The 22,005-nt window shown below is 28.6% G+C and overlaps 5 protein-coding genes across 10 annotated transcripts; 4 read left to right on the top strand and 1 right to left on the bottom strand.

Annotated features, from left to right (window-relative positions):
- The first annotated feature begins 186 nt into the window (after positions 1-186).
- Positions 187-3,706, top strand: Rlip (Ral interacting protein). Its single transcript, XM_074239495.1, has 6 exons — positions 187-361; positions 459-594; positions 741-979; positions 1,043-1,304; positions 2,200-3,307; positions 3,496-3,706. Exons 1-6 carry the CDS (start codon positions 277-279, stop codon positions 3,601-3,603), a joined length of 1,938 nt encoding a protein of 645 aa, XP_074095596.1. The 5' UTR covers positions 187-276; the 3' UTR covers positions 3,604-3,706.
- Positions 3,707-3,954: 248 nt separating this feature from the next.
- On the top strand, positions 3,955-6,440 carry LOC141525411 (PRKR-interacting protein 1 homolog). Its single transcript, XM_074239908.1, has 3 exons — positions 3,955-4,264; positions 4,503-4,682; positions 4,823-6,440. The coding sequence occupies exons 1-3, from the start codon at positions 4,151-4,153 to the stop codon at positions 5,054-5,056; spliced, it is 528 nt and encodes a 175-aa protein (XP_074096009.1). The 5' UTR covers positions 3,955-4,150; the 3' UTR covers positions 5,057-6,440.
- Positions 6,441-6,612: 172 nt separating this feature from the next.
- Positions 6,613-8,310, top strand: LOC141525410 (uncharacterized). Its single transcript, XM_074239907.1, has one exon. The coding sequence runs from the start codon at positions 6,640-6,642 to the stop codon at positions 8,266-8,268; it is 1,629 nt and encodes a 542-aa protein (XP_074096008.1). The 5' UTR covers positions 6,613-6,639; the 3' UTR covers positions 8,269-8,310.
- Positions 8,311-9,766: 1,456 nt separating this feature from the next.
- Med (Smad/Smad4 homolog Medea) lies at positions 9,767-19,101 on the top strand. 6 transcript variants are annotated; one of them, XM_074239688.1, is made up of 12 exons: positions 9,767-10,044; positions 10,127-10,274; positions 11,412-11,560; positions 11,682-11,961; positions 13,586-13,876; positions 13,960-14,151; positions 14,385-14,573; positions 14,641-14,820; positions 14,882-15,130; positions 15,385-15,666; positions 15,993-16,123; positions 16,211-19,101. In XM_074239688.1, exons 2-12 carry the CDS (start codon positions 10,205-10,207, stop codon positions 16,289-16,291), a joined length of 2,094 nt encoding a protein of 697 aa, XP_074095789.1. In that variant the 5' UTR covers positions 9,767-10,044; positions 10,127-10,204; the 3' UTR covers positions 16,292-19,101. The 6 variants fall into 6 exon arrangements, with proteins under 6 accessions (XP_074095789.1, XP_074095788.1, XP_074095786.1 ...); XM_074239687.1 differs by having other exon boundaries at positions 13,571-13,876; positions 14,391-14,573; XM_074239685.1 differs by having other exon boundaries at positions 13,571-13,876.
- A 1,179-nt stretch (positions 19,102-20,280) lies between these two features.
- Positions 20,281-21,933, bottom strand: Mrps26 (mitochondrial ribosomal protein S26). The gene is made up of 3 exons (XM_074239693.1): positions 21,792-21,933; positions 21,437-21,722; positions 20,281-20,808 (listed from the first exon to the last, which is right to left on the bottom strand). Exons 2-3 carry the CDS (start codon positions 21,673-21,675, stop codon positions 20,391-20,393), a joined length of 657 nt encoding a protein of 218 aa, XP_074095794.1. The 5' UTR covers positions 21,676-21,722; positions 21,792-21,933; the 3' UTR covers positions 20,281-20,390.
- Between the last annotated feature and the right edge of the window lie 72 nt (positions 21,934-22,005).

The following is a 22,005-nucleotide window of genomic DNA, read 5'->3' as shown; positions in this document are numbered from 1 at the left end:
AAAAGAGTTTTCAAACTTTTTTATTTAAATTAGTTAATAAATAATATATTAATAATTATTTTAATCATTTGTAAGTAATTTAATGCTAAAAAATAAAATTTTTAATAATTTCACACGAAAATTAAACATAAAAAAAAAATAATTTTAAATTAATTAAGAAACACAACAAAGATGGCGCTAGTAGCCAGTAGCTTAGAAAAAACTGACAGTCATCTAAAAGTAAATAACAAAATAAATAAATAAATAAATAAATAAAAATTAAAAAAAAGAAAAAAAATGGATTTTGAGAGTCCTGATGTTGAAAAAGAATTCCCGGGACTTTACGCTTCAGAGTCTGCTCGCAAAAGCAACGAGAGTGATTGTAAGTATTAATTTATTTGTAATTTATAATTTTTAACCTTAAAATTTAATAAAAATCATCTAGAAGATTGTAATTAAAAAAAAAAATTTTTTTTTAGTCAGCGATGATGGAAGTCATGACAAACACGCAAAAAAGGAGCTGCTAGGAAAAAAAAAGGACAAGAAGGATAAGAAGGATCGCGGGTATGCGACGCTGGAGGGTGAGAGTTCTCTTGATGAGGATCTAGAGACCAAGTATGAATTTTTTTTTATAAAAAATTATTTAATAGATAGTTAAAATCCTGCTAATTAATTTTAGGAATTTTTTTTATAATTTATTGACATGTAAAAATTAAAAATGCAATTTTTTTTAAATAAATTTGCTTGTAAATTATTTTCAGAAGTCCGTCAAAGTCAAAAAAATCAAAAACTTTCAAATTTCCTTCAAAAAAACGGGAAAAGTCCAGAGAAAAAGACAGCAAAGAAAAAGAAACTGATAAAGATGCCAAAAAAAAGCGGGACAAAGATGACAAGCATAATGAAACTGATAAAGAAAAACGCAAGGATAAAGATAAGGACAAGGATAAGTTGAAGTATAAATTGAAAGACCGAAAGAAGAAGCATGATGAAGATATTGGTGGTAATTAAATTTTTTTATAAAATTTTAGAAAAGTTTAAATTGAAAATTAAAATTATTTTGTAGATGTTCAACCTATTTTTGGAGTAAGTCTCCAACTGGCAGTAGAACGAAGTCGGTGTCATGATGGCATTGAGCTTCCGCTGGTTGTAAGAAACTGTATTGATTATTTAGAAGAGTTTGGTATGACTACCGAAGGGCTTTACAAATTTCCTGGTGTTAAATCTAAAGTGCAACATTTTAAGAAACTTTACAATCAACGTGAGAGCGTAAACACCGCGGAGTTTGAGCCTACAGTAGCTGCTAGTCTATTGGTATTGTTTTTCAGGTAACTGGTGAATTTTATTCCCATATAGCAATTTTTTTCAAGGCTTGAGCAAGTCTGGTCTCAATTTCGATAGTTGTTAGTGTCTTTTTCTACCTATGGGTCTTGCTCCAGATACTTGTAGCAAATTCAATTGACAAGTCTTGAACAAGCCTTGTACAAGAACTTTGGGCCGGATTATAGCTCAAGAATTGTGTAAGAAAATTGAGAAAATCTAAAGATGCTTATCGATAAACTAACTATATCAATTCTTGAGAAAGACTGACACCAGAAGAAGCATGCTGAATATACTTGTGCAAGACTTGCTCAAGATCTGCTCAAGATCAAATGTTTTCGAATGACCGTTCGCATCATTCTACCCCTTCTATATTTACTACAGGATCAGTGGATCTCATTCAGCTTAACCTTTTAGAGTATAGATCTACTGTTTTATCGATCAAGACAAAATTATTTTAAAATGACCACCACTGAATCAATACATCTTCAAGTAGTGGAGGGGAAAAAGTGCTATAAAATATATAACGCATCATGCATCTTGAGAAAATCTTGAGCAAGTCACGCTTCAACTATTTGCTGTTAGTTTTTGGTTCATAAATGCTTTAGAAATGAACAAATTACTGAGAATTACGGATCTTGAGCAAATCTTGAGCAAGTCATGGGTAAGTGTCTGTTGTGAGTTTCTGATTCAAAAAATCCGTCAGAAAGTTTTTCAATGCACCTTGCATTAGACTTGTCTCATATTCTTGCACAAGATGTCTTGAGCTAGTTATATATAAATCTTTAAGCAGTTCTTTCTGCATGAACTTGAGCAAGACCTCTATATGTAGAAAAAGACACTAGCAACTAGGGGTTTTGCTCAAGACACTAACACCTAATTAATGATTTATTCAAACTTCAGAGAATTACCAGAAGCAGTTTTAGAAAGCAGCGAAACAATATCCCGTTTTGAGCAAGCAGCATCAACAAAAGAAGTATCAACACGAGAATCCCAACTAACACAACTAGTCCAGCAGCTTCCAGAATGTAACCGGGTGCTGCTAGGCTGGGTAACTTGTCACTTGGATCACGTAACAGCCCGGGAAAAAACCACCAAAATGAACGCCCAGTCCATAGCCATGACCTTGAGCCCAGTTCTGCAGATGAGCCATCGGCTGTTCCTGGCGCTGTTGTGTCACTGCAAGGCACTGTTCCCTGAAGTCACGCTGGACAAGTACATTCCACCATTACCGGCTGGAAGCTTGTGCCTACCTGACACTCCAGAAGCGATCGCTAAGGAACTAGCGAAGCAAGAGTCGCTTCTGGAGCAGATCCACATGCAAATGAACGCTGGGTTCGTGACCAAGTCGCGTGAAGAACTCTTGTGGGAAGTCCAGAGGATTATCACTCAGCTGAAAAGGAAATTTAAAACCGTACAGAAGTTAGAGGGAAATCTCCAGAAGAGTCTTGATGATGAGGTCAAGTCTTCTGATGAAAATCATGGAGATGCCGGACCAACTTCTGCTGGAGTTGGAACCAAAATTTTGGCGAACAGTTCTGGGAACTCGGGAACCAATTCCAATTCTGGTTCTTCTGGTGTGTCAAATTCTGGAACTGGAGTGTCTAGCTCAAATTTAGGTCCTGGAGTTGCTAATTCAAGTGCTGGAACATTAGGAACATTAGGAACATCAGGAACTATGACTGCAGAGCCATCTGTGGTTGATACTAAGTCTGAGTTGCCAACAGAGACTAAAGATGTCGTTGATGCTTCGGTAGAAGTTAAAGAAGAAGAAAATGATGATTTAGTTGAAAGATTGCGTGAAATGTTAATTCATGACGAATTGTTAAACATGGAAACTGTTTTGAAAATGAGGATACAACAAGAAAGAAATGAAATTAAAAAACTTAATGATATGATTATAGAAAAACCTGAAATACTTAAGGTCAAAGAGAAAGAACGTGTTCATTCGCCAAATGAAGCTGAAATCACTGCGATGATACAACTAGCCAAAGAAAATCAACTTCTTGAGGTAATTTTTTTTTTTTTTTTATATATAATAGTGGTAATTTCAAAGAACCGGGTTCGAATCCCAGGAGCGTCAAAAAAATAAAAAATCATTTTTATTTAAAATAAAATTTTTTGGTATTTTTTCTATAAATTTTTTTAATTAATTATTACTATTAGTCAATTTACTTTAATTTTTTTTTTTTCTTGCAGAAAAAGATGATGACTTTAATTCGAAGTATTATTGAAGAAAAAGACGCATGCGTTGAATTACGCGTGCAATTAGCGATGCATCAATTGATGAGACAAAAAGCTGTATAAAATAATTTTAATGGTAATAATTATTTATGATTTTTATTTTTATTGTAATTAATAATGTTGATATTAATAAAAATTTAATAAATCAAATTAATATTTATTTGAATTAGTGTTTTATTATTTTAAAAAAATTTACAAATAATTTTGTAAATTTTAAAATTATATTTTATTTAAAAAAAATTTTTTTAGCGCGCATTTAATTTAAAATTTATTTTAAATTAGAAATTTAAATTGCGCACCTCGCGCGCTTTGATTTTTTAGCCAATAAGGAATCAGGGAAGCCATATTGGATTTTACTTTCTTTTGCCCATGCGCAAACGTGTACGTAAATCAACGTAAACAGAAACTAACTGAGTTAGCTAAGTGTCATCTGTAAACAACAATCTTGTCAAATAGTTTATAAAAAAAACTAACAAATTACAAAATTATAATTTATAATTTTAAAGTGAAGTGATTGAAAAATTAATAAATAATATTTATTATTTAAAAAAATATTATACAAAATTTTATATTTGTAAAAATAAGTTTGTAAAAAAATTAACCTATAAAAATGTTAAAAAATAAAAAACACGAGGACAAAAAACAAAATGAGCAACAACCAATTATTGTTAAAAGTGCTTTAGATCTTCAAAGATTAAAATTAAATAAATTAATGAGTAACCCGGTAAGTTAATTATTAATTATAATTTATTTTATTATTTTTTAAGACATTAAAAATTTTTTTTTTAAATACAAATTTGATTAAAAAAAATTTTATTTTCAATTTTTTTTTATTTTCTATCAATTTTTTTTTTGCCATAAATTATTTTTAAAAAGAAAAATTATTGTTATTTTTTGAAAAATTTAATAAATATTTTTTTAATATTAAAAATTTTTTTTTTAATAAATTTTAATTATTACAGGATAAAGAAATTCAATTGCCGGAAAAACCAAAGTCTAAAAATGTCCCAACGGTTCCAGAATTTGTACGTAATGTAATGGGAAGTAGCGCAGGAGCTGGAAGTGGTGAATTTCATGTATACAGACACCTTAGACGGAAAGAATATGCTCGACAAAAATTTATTCAAGAAAGAAGTGGCCAGGTAAGTTCTAGAAAATTTTTTTTTTCTTTTAAAATTAAAAAATGTAATTTTAATATTTATTTTTTTAAATATTTTATTTAATAATATTTTTTATATTTTTAAAAAAAAAATTTTTTAATATTTTTTAAAATATTTTACAGGAACTCCTTGACTTGCAATATCAACAGAAGCTTGAAGAAAATAAATTAAAAGCTGAGCAAGCGACTGCGAAAAAACGGGAGAAAAGATTAAAGCGAAAAAAGAAAGCCCAAGGATCAAAATCCAAAAAGCCTCATCTCGACGAGAAACAAAAAAAGGACAATGAGGATAGTGATGATGCAAGTGGTGGTGGTAATGATAATGAAGCGGAAGAAAAAGATAAGGAGACTGATTAAATGTTAATTTATTTTTTAATTTTAGAGATATATTTTCGTAGGTGTAACTGTTGAATATTTACTAAAAAAAAAGAAAAACAGAAACAATAAGTGATATTTTAAAAAATATAAATATAGTTTTAAGTATTGAAGAAAAATATACTTAATTATTTAAATTATTAAGCTTTCTAGTTTAATATTTCGTAATAAAAAATTTTTTAAAGCAAAATAAACGCACTAATTAGTGACAGGGATCCAATTATTTTATTTTAAATCTTATTTATCTACAATATTAATAACAATTTTTATCCAATTTAAGAATTAAAAAATATTTAAGAAAAATATAGTGATTAATTAAAATAATAAAGTTTACTCTAGGATTCTGAAACAGCGAATATGTTAACTATTTTGAAGTAAGCACTAAAATTAACAGATTTTTAATTATTTTTTAAACTAATCAAATTAAACATTTTTTTAAAATAAATAAATTAAGGATTAAAAATTAACAATATCAGATATTTATATTCAACTGAATGGTTTTATTAATTATAAAATAATTGGTGTCAATAATTGGTATACAAAATTTAGGCTGGATCTGATATTGACAGGTGAGTTTATACGGCGCTGTAACCTCTCGAATCAGACTTTTCTTATATTATTGTATTTAGATCAGATGAATGGTCACGCGTAAGCATTAAGGGTGTCAATAATTGGTGCAACGGTATGTCACTAGTTGGATCAATTGATTTATCAGCCTGTCAATAATTGGTGTATCCGGATGATTGACTTTGTCGATTTAAATTAATTATTAAACTTGAGAAAATATTATTATAAAGCATTCATTTTGTTTTTCAAAAGATTCATTAATATAATGTAAAACAAAAAATTGGACAATCTTAATTTAAAATATGTTTAAAAAAATTAAATCTTAACTTTTGTTAAATTGCACTGTACTTTCTTAAATATTGACTTTTTTGAAGATATAAGCTCTCCTTGATGTTACACTCATCAAGAGCTTTCATTTGAGTACCCACATACATTTTTCATATATTTTTCATGTATACATATATATAATATATATAAATATATAATTTATATGAAAAATTGATGTGGGTACTCAAATTAAAGGTCTCGATGAGCATAGCATCGAAATGAGCTTATATCTTTAAAAATCCCAATAAATCACTTATTTTAATTAAAAATATTTTTGAAAATATGAAATTTTAACGATGTCTCTTTTAGTGTTAATAATTGGTGCTTTTATATTATTGACTTTAAATCGTAAAAATAAAAAATGAATTTTACAAAAAAAAATTGTTTTTTATTTTTTTTGACGCTCCTGGGACTCGAACCCGGTTCTCTAAAATTATCTCTATTTTAACTACTTACCGAGCTACTACCTTATCCTGAAAACTACATGAGTTGCGAAAAATCTTTAAAATAAAATTGCAAACCGATTAAAAATATTATCGTCATACAATTTAATAAAAAAGTTTAAATCTCAATCTTTAGATTAAAATAAAATGTCAAAAAAATGTAACTAATGGTACAAAAAAAAAAATTTTTTTTATTTTTAATCTTATTTATTAGATATAAAAAAAAAAATGTCCGAGACACAATCAATAACTATCACCGAAAGTATAAACTCATTTATCGAATTCATCCGTAAGTTAAAAGAATCCATCAGCAGCTTCCAGTATTCATTTAAATTCGTCTACGACGTCTACATCTCACAATTCAGCAAGCTAAATGCCTCTGGGCGTAAAAAAAATTACGGATCATACCGCAAGATCCGAAAACTGTACGAAAAAATAATGAAATTCCTGAAAAATTTCATGAACGACTTCAGCAAAGAATATTCCGAAACTCTATCGCTTGCCGTGGAAATAAATGCCCTAGCTGAAGAATTTAGCTCTTTCACCAATAGATTCCCGAAGTCGGTAATTGACGGAATGGGCCCTGAAGAATTGTACCAGCGATCTAGAAGGTTGTCGGCCATTACAGAGCGCCACAACAAGCTCGCCATTTTGTACAACGGGCGGATTCACCGCTTCAACACTCTATTAGATAACCTCAAGAGTCAAACTCTTGTTTACGAACATTCGAAGAAGAAGAAATTAATGGCACTGTCAATAAGCGACAAGCTGAGCGAGTTCACCCGGCTCGTTGATGGAAGCTTCACGTCAATGGGCTTGTTGAGCGCTAACGTCACTTCAGATTTCCTTAAAAATTACAACAATGTCGTAGGCAGCGCGAATTTGACTCCCATTAATCTTCTGAACGGCGATTGGACTGTTGACCCACAAAGTTGGTTCCCGCCGTCTGCAACAGATGGCGCCACACTTGAAAGTCAGAATTATGATGAGAATTTGAAGATGGTTAAAGCTGACGAAGCGATAATGCAAAAAGCGAAGTTGATAACTAAATCAAAAACTTTAATTAATTTCGAGAAAAACGTAGATGCGTTCGATAGTCACGTCAAGGACGCGGCGTTGAAAGTTTTTATGGATTGCCAATTTATATCTTTGCCTCCACAGTCAAGTACTTGGCTAGAATTACAGGAAATGCTGAACCAGCATCCTTACTTGCTGCCAAATTTGAAACTTCAAAACGAACCCTTTGGTCTGATTACAGAGACCCAGAATTTGGAAGAAAAAGCCATCGCATGCTTGAAAACCAGCCCTAATGATCTTGAAGTTGAAAAAGTTTCTGTGAAAGATGTTTTTGACTTCACTCCTTCGGAAGCTAATGAAGTATTGTTGTACTACGAACACAAAGGGTTTGTTTTGTGGTTGCAGTACTACTTTCTTATTTACAAGCGCGGAAGATGGATTCAAGACATGCTTAAGAGAAATCTGAGCGACGAATTCTTGAGGCATTACAAGAATTACTTCAAATGGGCTCACGGATTCACTGAAGCGATTGCGATGGAAAAATTTGTAGCGGAAAATATTAATCAAAGAATGGTTGGCCAGATTCGGAAACTTTTCAATTATGTAGATGACAAGGTTGCTGATGATGATGCTAAATCTGAAATACGGAAAAAATTGTGTGAATCTTTCGAGAAGATTAGTTTTGAAGAGTACTTACTCTTTCTTGATAAAATTGAAGCGGCTGAATTCAAACAGGCTGGAAAAAAAATTGAAATTATGAATAGGATTACGAATCGTCAGAAAGAATTGAAGTTATTTAATGACGAACATGAGAAATTGCTTGAGCAATATCGTTCTTAGAATTTTTTTAGAATCTCAAAATAATGAAAAAAAATTTTTTTTTGTTTTTTTGAAATAACATTTGAACGGCTTTACCGATCGATTCCAAAAACTAGTCAGCTTTTAATATCACAAAACCACGTCGAATGCCTTCAACCGCGTGAAAATCGGTTAATTCATTCGAAAATTATTGCGGTTTGAAAATTCAAAAAATAGTGTTTTATCAAAATTTTCTCAAAAGCACGTATTTTTGTGGTGAAAAGTCGTTAATTCGATTAAAAGTATAAATTCCATTGTTCATAATAGCTGACCTTATCATAGCGCTAACAACTATCGAAATTGAGACCAGACTTGCTCAAGCCTTGAAAAAGATGGCTATGTGATCAGCGTCGAATACGATGATTTATGAATTTTCTGTTTTTTTTTTTTTTTTTTTTTTTTTTTTTTTTTTTTTTTTTAGATTAAAAATAAGCATTATCTAAAGTAAATCAGAGTTTGCTACGATTTGCAATTCCATCGCATTAACTGTCCTGGAACTGGACTTATATCAACCGATGTAAGGTCCAAACTAATTACTTACTTAGATTACGTACCTTCGATTCAATGAACTCTTTCAAGGTTCCTTGGGAATAAATTGTCGCACAATATGTGAGAATTTATAAAAATTAATTAATCAATACGCTTAAAAAGTAATAAATCAATAAAAAAATAAATTTATAAATAAAAATATCTTCTTACATTAAATCACCTTAGCCAATCGATCGTTGCCACGTATTATCATTAGCCGCTTGAAAGTTCTTCAGCTAATTAGTGCTTACGATAAATTTCGATGATAAATCCAATTAAAAACTTGATCAAGTTGTTAATTATACCATCCAAAGGTATTTTGGGATGAGAAGTCATCGAAAAAAATTACTAAGTGCGTCAGAAATCTAGTTCTTATCACCCAATGACGAGTTAGTTAATATTAAGCCTTTGTACGTCATTGAATATAAGTACGTCATTCATTTTTTTGGAAGCAATTACTGCGTCCTTAAATAAATAATATTAATTGATGAAAATTTAATTTTTAATGCATAACTGATATTAAAGAAGGGTTATTTTACTTTTATATGCAAAAAATTTTAAATTTGAAGCATTTTAGTAAAAAAATGTAAAAAAAAAAGATCTTTTAGTTTTTTCGTACAGAAACTCACAAAAAAACTAGTTTACTACCTGTTAGCCAGTTAATTTAAATTTATTAATAACAAATCAATTATTGTACGTGTAAAATTACTATACAAATATTTTCTTGAATATTTTAATTACAAGAAACAATTTTTTTTAATTCAAAAAGCTAAAGCGCGATTCATTTGTAATTTAAAAATTTAACTGTTTAAATTTCCCGCGCTTTGTACCACCTACCGCCTAGTGACAGAAACAATTTTATCCATTTCCCCTTCTCTACCGCCGATTACCAAACTGTACTTACTATACATTACACACATGAAACAAAATATGTATAATAAAAATTAAGCCTCAAACGGCTTGTGATTGCTTTGTTATTCCCTAAAAATATCATAAACAAACCATTGATAAAATAACCACCATAAAATCAGTGTTGCATGAAAAAAACAATACTAATCGCCGATAAATGTGTGCCAAAACTCATCCTTCACCCTCAAGAGAAACGTGGTTGGCTAAAATTACTCAATCATAACCATACAATTAAGTTATTCCAGTGACATTCGTATCACCTCATAAAAATTTAACCAACAATAAACTAAATACACAAAAAGACCTCCGACAATTTAACAAGTAATTATTATTTATTTTTTATGTAATTATTCAATTATAATTATTATTACGTTAAGAATTAATGAATATAATTTTTTTTCAGAAAAAAAATTTTTTTTCTTAATTTTGGATTAATTATCAAGAATAATAAATAAATAAAATAGCCACGGCTTTTACGGAGATGGTGGGACTTGCGGGCGGGGGAGGACATTTGTATCCCTCGCCCCCGATGCAGACCAATAATTCCGAGTGTAAGTAATTTGTTTTTATTTTATATATTTATAATTAGGGTAAGTGTGGGTATTACTGCAGATTTTTTTATTTTGTAATAAAATGCTTCAAATTAAAAATTTTTTGCATATAAAAGTAAGATAACCCTTCTTTAATATCAGTTTTGCATTAAAAATTCAATTTTCATCAATTAATATTATTTATTTAAGGACGCGGTAATTGCTACCAAAAAAATGAACATGCTTGTATTACTGCGAATGTTTTCAATAATCCGCAGTAATATAAGCACCTCTATTTGTATGCATTTCTACCAATTACTAAGGGTGTAAAATAATCCATATATTCTAAATTAAAAAGAAAATATTGCCTGTCAATTGACAGTTCAAGTTGCCTTCAAATTGCTCTTAGTTAAAAATAAATTATAAACAGAAATTGATAAAAAATAAAACAAATAAATTAAAGTTGATAAAAAATACAAGCGGTCATTATAATAAAAAAATTTGTTGTGTTAAATTAAGCAGAAAAACTTTAAAACCAAGAAATTTTCATTAAATTAAGTCAATGTAATTTTATTCAAAATTTTTTCTGATTGATTTAAAAAAATTCAAAATGATTTTTTAAAATCAAGATTTGTGTTTCTTCGATAAAGCTCATTTTTTTAATTATTATAAAAACTCTGGTTGTTATGTTATACATCACTATTCCGGTGATTATTATTAATTGATATAAATTGAAATTACTTGAGGAGTACGTTCTAATCCAGTCATTTTATTAAACAAATAATTATCTTTCAAACGTATTTTATTAATTTCTTATATGATCCCGAAGTTGTTTATAATTGAATTTGATCGTTAGTAATAGGCACGCAGTAATTGCCACGCAGTAATAGAGACAAGCTCCTTTTATGCCCGCAGTAATACATCCATATGAACTTTTTTTTTTAAATGCTTATTATTTAAAGAAAATATTAGTTTATCGCACTCTTGATTTTTTTTTGAGTCAATAATGAGTCAAACTTTGGTTTAAAAAAAAAAATTATTGTTAGGTTTGAAAAATTTAATAAAAATGCTTTTGAAGTAAGACCTACCGAAAAAACCGCAATAATACTCATATTTACTCTAATAATTAATTATTTAAAAATTTATTTTTATTTTTAGTGAGAGAAATGACGGGGATCACGCCAACCGCGCCTACGAGCGCCGATGCGTGTTTGAGTATCGTCCACTCGCTTATGTGCCATCGCCAGGGTGGTGAGAGTGAGGGATTTAGCAAACGTGCCATTGAATCGCTTGTTAAAAAATTGAAGGTATTGACTTACCGATTTAATTACTCAAGAATTAGTATTTAAGTTTAAAAATTAAAAATAATTAATTTTAAGCATTGAATTTTCTTCTTAGGCAATTAAAAAATAAATTGACTTATTTCAGGAAAAAAGAGATGAATTGGACAGTTTGATAACAGCAATAACAACAAACGGCGCTCATCCAAGTAAATGCGTGACCATCCAAAGGACACTTGATGGCCGTCTCCAAGTAGCAGGACGCAAAGGTTTTCCACACGTGATCTACGCTCGAATATGGCGATGGCCGGACTTGCACAAAAACGAACTGAAACACGTAAAATACTGTCAGTTTGCCTTCGACTTGAAGTGCGACTCCGTTTGCGTGAATCCATACCACTACGAGCGTGTTGTTTCACCAGGAATCGGTAAATTTTTTTTTACTTTTATTTTTTAATCATTCACTTGGGTTACAGCTTTTTTGTAAAATTTGTTTGAGCTTTAAAAATCATTTTTAGTTATGTGATTAATTTTATGCTTAATTAAATGTGCCATTTTTCATAATTAATCCTAATAATAAATTATAAAGGGCGATAAAAAAAAAATGCCAACAAAATTTAGTTTAAATAAAAATCATTTTTAATTTTTTTCGACGCTCCTGGGATTCGAACCCGGTTCTTTTAAATTATCACTATTTTGACTATTTACAAAGCTATTACTCAAGTAAAAGCACCAATTAGTGACGGATCCAATTATTTTATTTTAAATATTATTTATCTACAATATTAATAACAATTTTTATACAATTTAAGAATTAAAAAAAATTCAAGAAAAATATAGTGATTAATTAAAATAATAAAGTTTACTCTAGGATTCTGAAACAGCGAATATGTTAACTATTTTGAAGTAAGAACTAAAATTAACAGATTTTTAATTATTTTTTAAACTTATCAAATTAAACATTTTTTTTAATAAATAAATTAAGGATTAAAAATTAACAATATCGGATATTTACATTCAACTGAATGGTTATTAATTATAAAATAATTGGTGTCAATAATTGGTACACAAAATTTAGGCTGGATCTGATATTGAGAGGTGAGTTTATACGGCGCTGTAACCTCTCGAATCAGACTTTTCTTATATTATTGTATTTAGATCAGATGAATGGTCACGCGTAAGCATTAAGGGTGTCAATAATTGGTGCAACGGTATGTCACTAGTTGGATCAATCGATTTATCAGCCTGTCAGTAATTGGTGTATCCGGATGATTGACTTTGTCGATTTAAATTAATTATTAAACTTGAGAAAATATTATTAAAAAGCATTAATTTTGTTTCTCAAAAGATTCATTAATATAATGTAAAACAAAAAATTGGACAATCTTAATTTAAAATATGTTTAAAAAAATTAAATCTCAACTTTTGTTAAATTGCACTGTACTTTCTTAAATATTGAGGTTTTTGAAGATATAAGATCATCTTGATGTTACACTCATCAAGAGCTTTCATTTGAGTACCCACATGCAATTTTCATATATTTTTCATATATAGCATATATAAATATATAATATATATGAAAAATTGATGTGGGTATTCAAATTAAAGGTCTCGATGTGCGTAACATCGGGGTGAGCTTATATCTTTAAAAATCCCAATAGATCACTTATTTTAATTTATAATATTTTTGAAAAAATAAAATCTTAATGTCTCTTATAGTGTCAGTAATTGGTACTTGCTAACAGGTGGCTCTGCAGTCGTAGTTCCTGATGTTCCTGATGTTCCTAATGTTTCTAATGTTCCTGCACTTGAATTTACCTATAAAAAATCAACTAATTTTCTTCATTCGTTAATAATTAAATTTTTTTTTCCAACTAAACGCACATTTAATTAAAACTTAGCAAATTACTTAACCTTCTGTACACCAAAAACAATTAAAAACCAATTAAACATTCGCAGTACAGTGGGTTAAAAAACAATCGCTGCTTTATTATATTATTTGCATTTATGTCATCGAATGGGTTCTTCTCGACCTAGACCCGTTCTTTACAGATTTATCAGGTCTGACTCTCCAATCTGCCGTTGGAGTGGGCCCAGGAGGGCGATTGGTCAAAGACGAATACAGCGTCGGCGGTGGAACCGTCACGGTTCCAGGGGTTCCGAGTGGTGGCGCTGTATCCGGAACCGGTTCCTCGGCTTCTGGTTCCTCGAACGTAGGTGGCTCCACCGGAATGGACGTAGACGGAGAGATCAACCAGATACAGCACCATTCACAGTCCTCGCAGTCCACCAATAGTAATTCGCAGTCCTCGCAATTCATCACTGGTCTTCCGCCTAATCCAAGTAAATTTAATAAATCTATGGTTTTTTTTTTTTTGTTTTATTTTATTATTTTTTTTTTTTTTTTTATGATTTTATTATTTTAGCAAATGAAAATATTTACCCTAGAGCTGGTGTAGTAGGTACTGTTCCTGGAACTGCTGGCACTGTCAGCGGGCAACAACAGCAGCAACAGCTTAATCGTAGTAATGCTAAATTGGATGATAGTAATTGTCCTCCGACAAGACTTACTTGGACACCTTCTCCCCATCATATTAATCCGCGTTCTTTACATCATCGTATGTATTTTTTTTTATTTTCATTTTTTTTTTGGGGGGGGGGGAACTAATTTTTAACTGGAATGGATCCTGAGGACTGACAACTTTTGACTTGTACTAACAATTACTAAAAAAAAAATTTTTTTTATTGCTTTAATTATTATTTATTAATTTTTTCAATTAAGGGATCATAAGTAAAAAATAATTAAAATTTTTTTTATTAAACTAATGGAATAGTAAAATATTAATTAAAGCCGTAGTTCATCAAATGGGACACCCAGTGCCTCAGCAACAGCAATCATTAACTGGTGGTTCAGCGACTGGCGCTCCAATTCTAAGTCCAACTCAAGCTCAATCATCAGACCAATTTTACAGCACCAACACTCCACCTCAGGATTTAAATTCAGCTGCTCCAGCAGTTGATGTTCTAACTGCGTCACTTGGTAATGATAATCACAATAATTTCCCTACCTATTGTAACGATTGGTTGACAATAAAATTAATCAACAGGTGGAACACAAAGTTCTCCTGTTTCCCCAGCACATTTGCACCACCAGAATGGATTTGCTGTTGCTTCTGGAGCTAATCCTTACAATCATGGTGGTCCTCAGTGGACTGGAGCTAATACTTTGACTTATACTCAGAGTATGCAGCCACCAGATCATCGACATCTTCACCAGACTTATAATTGTAAAATAAATATTTTTAAATGATAAAATTTCTTTATTTTTTGATTGAACAATTTTTCCAGGGCATGGCAGTGAAGTTGGAGGCACTATGAGTGGATTACTATCAACCCAACCTGCTCCTGAGTACTGGTGCTCGGTAGGCTACTTTGAATTGGACACACAAGTTGGAGAGACGTTCAAAGTAAGCAGTGGGTGTCCAACAGTTACTGTAGATGGTTACGTTGATCCTAGTGGTGGTAATCGTTTTTGCTTGGGCGCACTGAGTAATGTCCATCGTACTGAACAAAGTGAACGTGCTCGGCTTCATATAGGTAATGATTAATCTATTTTTCTTAAGATAATAACATAAAATTTGTTAATTACCCAGGTAACATGTGCTTGAGCAAGATTTACAAATAAATAACTTGTTAAAGTTAGTTTTAAACTAAAAAGTGTTTTTTTAAATTTGAATTTTGGCGGGAAAGTGACATAGTACCTTTTCCGGTGCGCAACGCCATCTTACAGAAATTTTAAGAACTAAATTTTCAAAATTCATTAATTTAAGGCTTTTAATAATTATTTTTAGGTAAAGGAGTGGTTCTAGACTTACGCGGTGAAGGCGATGTATGGCTGAGATGCCAGAGCGAGCACAGTGTGTTTGTCCAATCTTATTACCTGGATCGCGAGGCTGGACGCGCTCCTGGTGACGCAGTCCACAAAATCTACCCACAAGCGTACATTAAAGTCTTTGACTTAAGGCAGTGCCATAAGCAAATGAGAGCTCAGGCTTCTACTGCTCAAGCCGCTGCTGCTGCTCAAGCTGCTGCTGTCGCTGGACATTTGACTCATGGCCAGCCAATTACAAAAAGTAATTTTTTTCTTTATTTCAATACCTAATTTTTATAATGAAATTATTTTTTAGTATTCAAGTTTTTAAATTAAAATTTATTTATTTCATGGCGCAATTATTCAACTTTAAATAAAAAATTATTATTTAAATTTGAATTTTGGCGAGAGAGTGACGTAGTTCTGTATCCGGTGCGCAACGCCATCTTACAGAAATTTTAAAAAATTTCAGTAAAAGGCGGGAAGATTTAAATGTTTAATTTAATTTAATTAGTGTTTTTAATTTATTTTAAATTGTTTATGTAATTAAGAATAAATTTTTTTTATTTATAATTTTTTTAATTTCAGGTTTAAGTGCAGCAGCAGGAATCGGTGTTGATGATTTACGAAGACTTTGTATTCTACGACTGAGTTTTGTCAAGGGTTGGGGTCCTGATTATCCTCGACAAAGCATCAAGGAGACACCTTGCTGGATTGAAGTAATTTTTTTTATAAAATTAAAGAAAAAATTTTTTCTTGGACTTAAAAAAAAAATTAAAATTTTTTTTTTTTTTTTTTTTTTTCAGGTACACTTACACCGAGCATTGCAATTACTTGACGAAGTACTTCACACAATGCCAATCGACGGACCACGAGGTATCGAATAATTAATTTAAATTTCTTCAATTATGTTAATTAATATAAGAAATATTTTTTAGTAATACTGTTATTACTTCGTCTAAAAAAAAAAAAAAAATTACGAACAAAATAATATAATTTGAAATATCTTCTCATTAATTTAAATAGTAGATGCAAATATATATTTTGGTTAAGCTAAAAGTAAATAATCTTGTTCACTAATTAATGAGTAATTATAATAATAATAATAATACTGATAAAAAAAAAAAAAGAAAATTTATTGGTAAAATATATGGCGCCATGGCCTTGCTCTCAGACACAACGTACAAAAAAATTATCAGGTTAAAAAAAAAACTAATAATTAATAAATAAAAATTTTTACTAGATCGAGTTTAATAATTAATAAAGTTTAAAGCGTGTCGTATTTTTGTCAACTGCTAAAAACTATTTTTTAGAGAGAAAATGAAATAATTGATTAATTTCATGAATAAATGAGGGTATATTATAAGGCGGCCAAATGCAATTTGATTTTATTTTTTTTTTTATTATTAAAGTAGGCCTGGGCTGGGGCATAGAAATTTTAACGGCAATTTTTATTGTTTTTATTATTGCATTCACTGTTTTTAAAATTGATTATTATTGTAAATACTTCAGGGTCAAATTTAGATCCAAAGATTTTTTTAAGGAATTTTTTTTGCCTTAAGTTATTAAATTTAACTTTGATGTATTTGTTATAGTTATATTGAGATTGTTGATGAGATTTTTAAAATCTCAGGTGACAATTTATTATTTTTTTAAATTTAAAACTCATAAAAATGACCCAATTGTTCATAAAAAGTCTAAAAACATTTTTATTGGTTGATTTTTAAACTTGGAACTTATGGAACAGTCTGCGCGCATGCGCATAAAAAAGCGCGCGAAATTCAAATTTAATTTTAAAAAAATGACAAAAATTCATTATCTTTATTTCTAAATTTATTTTTTTTTTAAATTTAGAAATTGAAAAAAAAATTTTAACTCAAAAAATTGTCACTGTTACTCAATTATTTTTTATTGTTGATTATTTAAAATTTTTAATCATTAAATCGAACAATTACCAGCTCGAACAAAATTTGAGTATGATTTGCTAATTTTTATTAAAAGTACCAATGAAGAATTTTGAAATTAAAGAAAAACAAACAATTGCTTGTAAATTGTTGACATGAGCTTAAAAAGTAAAATTTTCTTTCGCATTGTGTACAAATGAACTTAATTATTTAAGACTTGATACAATCGCGTTATAATTATACTATAATAATAATAATAATGAAATTATTATTAATAATAATAACAATATATAACAATAAAAATAAGTTAATAATAAAAGATAAATATTTAGGCGTAAAACGTATAATAAAAAATTATGTTATAAAGAAATGGGTGAACAAAATAAATTATGTGCCATTTCTCATTAATAATAATAATAATTAATTATAAAAAGCTATAGAAAAAATACCAACAAATTTTATTTTAAATAAAAATCATTTTTTATTTTTTTTTTTTTTTTAACGCTCCGGAGATTCGAACCCGGTTCTGTTAAATTATAACTTTTTTTGACTATCCACCAAGCTATTACAATATCTTGGAGACTATTAGAATTGCAAAAAATTTTTTTTTTTGTAAAATAAAATTACAAACCAATTAATTAATTTATATTCCGAATAAAAAAAAATTAAAAAAAAATTTTTATTTTTATTTTTACCTTAAAAATAAAAATAAATTTTTTTTTTATTTTTACCTTAAAAATAAAAATAAAAATGAATAAAAAAAAAATAAAAAATTATTTTTCCTTTTTTTTTGACGCTCCGGAGTTTCGAACCCGGTTCTGTTCAATTATAATTTTTTTTGATTATCCACCAAGCTATTACAATATCTTGGAGACTATTAGAATTGCAAAAAAAATTTTTTTTTGTAAAATAAAATTACAAACCAATTAATTAATTGATATTTCAAATAAAAAAAAAATAAAAAATGAATTTTATTTAAATAAAATCTTTTTTACGAAACTTATATTTTTAACATGTCGATTAAGCAGTTTTATACATAGTAACAAGTCATATATAAATATAATAAACCATGTATAATTAAATAATAGTACGCATGTTTAGGTAATGATTGTTTAATACTGTGGCTTCATAAAACATTATTTTAATTAATTATTGTTAATGTTGGGTACGTTAAAAAATGAAGTCACAATTTTTTTTGTAGTATAAAAAAAATTTATGATTGTTTTATAAAAAATGAAATTGTTGGATTTTTTAAGTTTTGGATTGTTAATCTACGAATAAATTAACCTCACACATACACGTTTATATTGTTTATAAATTACCGTGCAATAGATTTTTTTTTTTTTTTTTTTTTTTTTTTATAACTGATTAATGCCTTCAATATTTGCCATCATAAATTGAGATTCTAAGACTTGATAAACAAACGACTAATTACTATTATCTCAACAATTAATTATCTCTAACAATAAACTTAATAATTAAACGAACAATCGAGTAACTTTAATGATTATGATAATTATAAATAACATTAATAGCGAGCGTGTGTGAGAATTTAATAAGATATTAAACAAATATATTTAAATGCCAAAGATGTTCCGTTAAAATATTAAAAAATAAAAAAAAACCAACGTTTAAATAGGTTAACTCATATGTAAACGGTTCGACATTGTTCGACAGTTGTAATGTCTTTTTAATTAAGGAACAAACTCATTGTTTTAATTATTAACATCTTTTTAATTTTTTTTATTAGTTTAGCTTATATTTATATTAGTTATATATTATTGGATACATTACCATTTACAAATAAAAGTATACTTAATAAAAAGTACCTTTGTTCTTAATTCATTTTTAGGTTGTGTGAGTCGGAACAATCTTGAGGTGAGTTAAAAATTAATGGTTCTTGGTAAATTGCAATGTATTTTGTTAACTATTGATATTTTTAAAGATATAAGCTCACCCTGACATTACACTCTTCAAGAGCTTTCATTTGAGTACCCACATGCATTTTTCATATATACATATATATAATATATATAAATATATGAAATATATGAAAAATTGATGTGGGTACTCAAATTAAAGGTCTCGATGAGTGTAATGTCAGGGTGAGCTTATATCGTTAAAAATGTCAATATATATGTATATATATACTAGTCACAAAAATTAAGATATATAAAAAAAATTTGAAATTTTTGGGTGATTTTTAACGAGCTGTAACTCCGAGGAAAATGATCGTACAGCAAAAAAAAAAAGCAAATTGTAGCTCCAAGTGTCTAGTTTTTCAGATATGACCATGAAAATTTGTTATCATGTTCGGGTCTGGAGAAATCCTAAGAAAACTACAAAAAAAAATTTTACAAATTTTTTCTCGTCTTAAAAAAGGTCTATGGGCTTCAAAAAAATTTTTTTCCATTGTTTCGCTGATAAGCTTTTTTAGAAAATTTAATGCCCTTCAATTTGACATAATCAAAAAACCTGTACGATGATTTGCCGCGGAGTTATCGTCAGTCAAAGCAAAAAAAGTACTTTTTCACTTTGACAATCAATAACTCTGGAAATAATGATCGTATAGGAAATCGAAGGACGGTTTTGAAAACTACATGATATTCTTTATACGATACCGTGAATAGCTTTTGTCAAAAAAATTTTTTTTTAATTGAAAACTTTAACCGAAAAAACGACAAAAATTCGCATAATGAAGGATATTTGGATAACTTGGTATAACTTTGGATAAAATGGATGAACAAAGGATATCGTCGGTAATTTTTTAACCTCCAAGTGTCCCCTAAAATCCCTGAAAAATTCAAAGCGCTGCGATTTTTTTTTCATAGTGCTCTGAAGCTTTGAATTCTTTGTTTTTGCAAAAATCATCAGTATGAGTAATTTTTCAATTTTTATTCATTTTTTTAATGAAAACAAATTTTTTTTCTTTAAAATCTTCATTTTTTTTAATTAAAAAGATTAATTTTTTAAGAAATTTGAAAAAAAAAAAAATTTCAATTTTTTTTTCAAAAATTTTTTTTTTTGAAAATTTTTTCCTTTTTTCAATAATATTTATTAACAATAAAATTACATAAAAAATCTACTGCTGCGCTGATTGTTTGATCTGTTCCTCAACAATACTCTTATCATACTTATTTCCCAAGGAGTCAATAGCATAATTATAATTAATAGGATTAGCCATAGCTTCCTCGATAGCCTGGTCGATGTTTTCCTCAGTAATAAAGTTCTTGACTTCTTCCTTCAATTTCTTGACCCTTGTCTCAACTTCGTTCATTATTCCTTCATCGCGCGCCTTCTTTGCGTCAAGCTTCTTCAGAATTTCTCTCTTTCGCTCAGCATCTTCTCGACGAAGTCTCTCCTCGCGGTTCTGAGCTTGTACCTTGTTCCACTGGTCGTTTATCTCCATGCACCGTTTGAAGTCTTTTTCTTCGGTTTTTCTGTTCAGTTCTTCGTCCAACTGTTCTTTGTTTTCTTCCACAACTTTCATGAAGTACCCTCTGTAATTAAATATTCATTATTTTTAATTTTAAAAACAAATTTATAAACTTTACCTAATATTTAAATTTTTGAATTGAATATATTTATTATTTTTTTTTTTTTTTATTATAAATTCTGATCCAAGAGTTTATTAATTTATTATTTTGTTTAAAAATAATTAATATTAATTATTTAATTTTAAATAATTTAAATTTTTAATATGGCGGCAAAAATTTTAATTTTTGATATGGCGGCAAAAATTTTGAACAAAAAATTTTTGTAAAAAAAATTAAAATTAATTTAGTAGATATTTTATAATTTTACAAATTTTTTTAACAAATAAATTATGTCAAAAAAAATGGACATTTAAAAAATTAAAAAAATCTAATTTTTTAAAAATAATTTTTCGGAGATAATTTAATTATTAAAAAGTTTTTAGAATTTTTTTTTATTCAAAAAATCATTAAAAAAAATTTTTTTTTAAATTTGCACGTGTAAAAAATTTTAAAAACTGTAAGTGCATTTTTTAAAAAATATTTTTTAATTGTAATTTAATAAATAAAAAATAATTTAAAAATTAAAAACGTCGGCTAACTTGCATGTAAAAAATAATAAAAAAAAATTAATTTATAAAATAAAAAAACAAACCTGAGTGATTTCATCTGAGTATTATAATTATTACTAAGCCGTCTTATCTCAATCGCTTCCTCCGGTGGCAACCTGTACCTCGGGAGTATTCTAAACAACTTTGATTTCGCCGGCGGCAACCACATCGGTTTTCTTTTCCTCCATCTTATTGTTTGTGAATTAATTGCATTTATACCCACCCACTCATTAATTATCAAATTGTTCATCATTTTATTTATCGTTCCACTTGTCCGCAGCATTTTGCGCTTATTTTTTTTACACTGATGACAAATATTACAATTTTTACCTAAAAAAAAAAAAAAAATTATTATTAAACGATAAAATTTATTAAAAAAACAAATTAATAATTACTTACAATTGAATATTTTTATTATTGAAATTAATTTTTCATTATTTATTCGGAAAAATTATTTTTTATTTACTTTATTTACTTGCGAGCTTTTGAGGTTAGAGCGCAAATCTACTGCGCATGGAAAATACTACTGCGCATGTCAGAATATTTCATGATTTTTTTTTCTTAAATTAATAAAAAAATTAAAATCAATTATTTCTAATTATATTTTACAAAA

The sequence above is a fragment of the Cotesia typhae genome, unplaced genomic scaffold (assembly GCF_013202065.1).
Source record: "Cotesia typhae breed Kobodo isofemale line unplaced genomic scaffold, CoteBio_Ctyphae contig_26, whole genome shotgun sequence".
Taxonomy (NCBI): domain Eukaryota; kingdom Metazoa; phylum Arthropoda; class Insecta; order Hymenoptera; family Braconidae; genus Cotesia; species Cotesia typhae.
Note: the sequence above shows the minus strand (reverse complement) of the source record. Positions and strands in the feature narration are given on the sequence as shown.

Bases quoted from the DNA above. Each gene is read 5' to 3' on its own strand.
- LOC141525411 (XM_074239908.1), top strand. From the start codon at position 4,151: ATGTTAAAAAATAAAAAACACGAGGACAAAAAACAAAATGAGCAACAA. The intron at 4,265-4,502 runs GTAAGTTAATTA...TAATTATTACAG, and splicing joins ATAAATTAATGAGTAACCCG to GATAAAGAAATTCAATTGCC. The intron at 4,683-4,822 runs GTAAGTTCTAGA...AATATTTTACAG, and splicing joins TTCAAGAAAGAAGTGGCCAG to GAACTCCTTGACTTGCAATA.
- Med (XM_074239685.1), top strand. From the start codon at position 10,205: ATGGTGGGACTTGCGGGCGGGGGAGGACATTTGTATCCCTCGCCCCCG. The intron at 13,877-13,959 runs GTAAATTTAATA...TTATTATTTTAG, and splicing joins TGGTCTTCCGCCTAATCCAA to CAAATGAAAATATTTACCCT. The intron at 15,131-15,384 runs GTAATGATTAAT...AATTATTTTTAG, and splicing joins ACGTGCTCGGCTTCATATAG to GTAAAGGAGTGGTTCTAGAC.
- Rlip (XM_074239495.1), top strand. From the start codon at position 277: ATGGATTTTGAGAGTCCTGATGTTGAAAAAGAATTCCCGGGACTTTAC. The intron at 595-740 runs GTATGAATTTTT...AATTATTTTCAG, and splicing joins GATGAGGATCTAGAGACCAA to AAGTCCGTCAAAGTCAAAAA. The intron at 980-1,042 runs GTAATTAAATTT...ATTATTTTGTAG, and splicing joins GCATGATGAAGATATTGGTG to ATGTTCAACCTATTTTTGGA.
- Mrps26 (XM_074239693.1), bottom strand. From the start codon at position 21,675: ATGCTGCGGACAAGTGGAACGATAAATAAAATGATGAACAATTTGATA. The intron at 20,809-21,436 runs GTTTGTTTTTTT...ATTTAATTACAG, and splicing joins ACTCAGATGAAATCACTCAG to AGGGTACTTCATGAAAGTTG.
- LOC141525410 (XM_074239907.1), top strand. From the start codon at position 6,640: ATGTCCGAGACACAATCAATAACTATCACCGAAAGTATAAACTCATTT.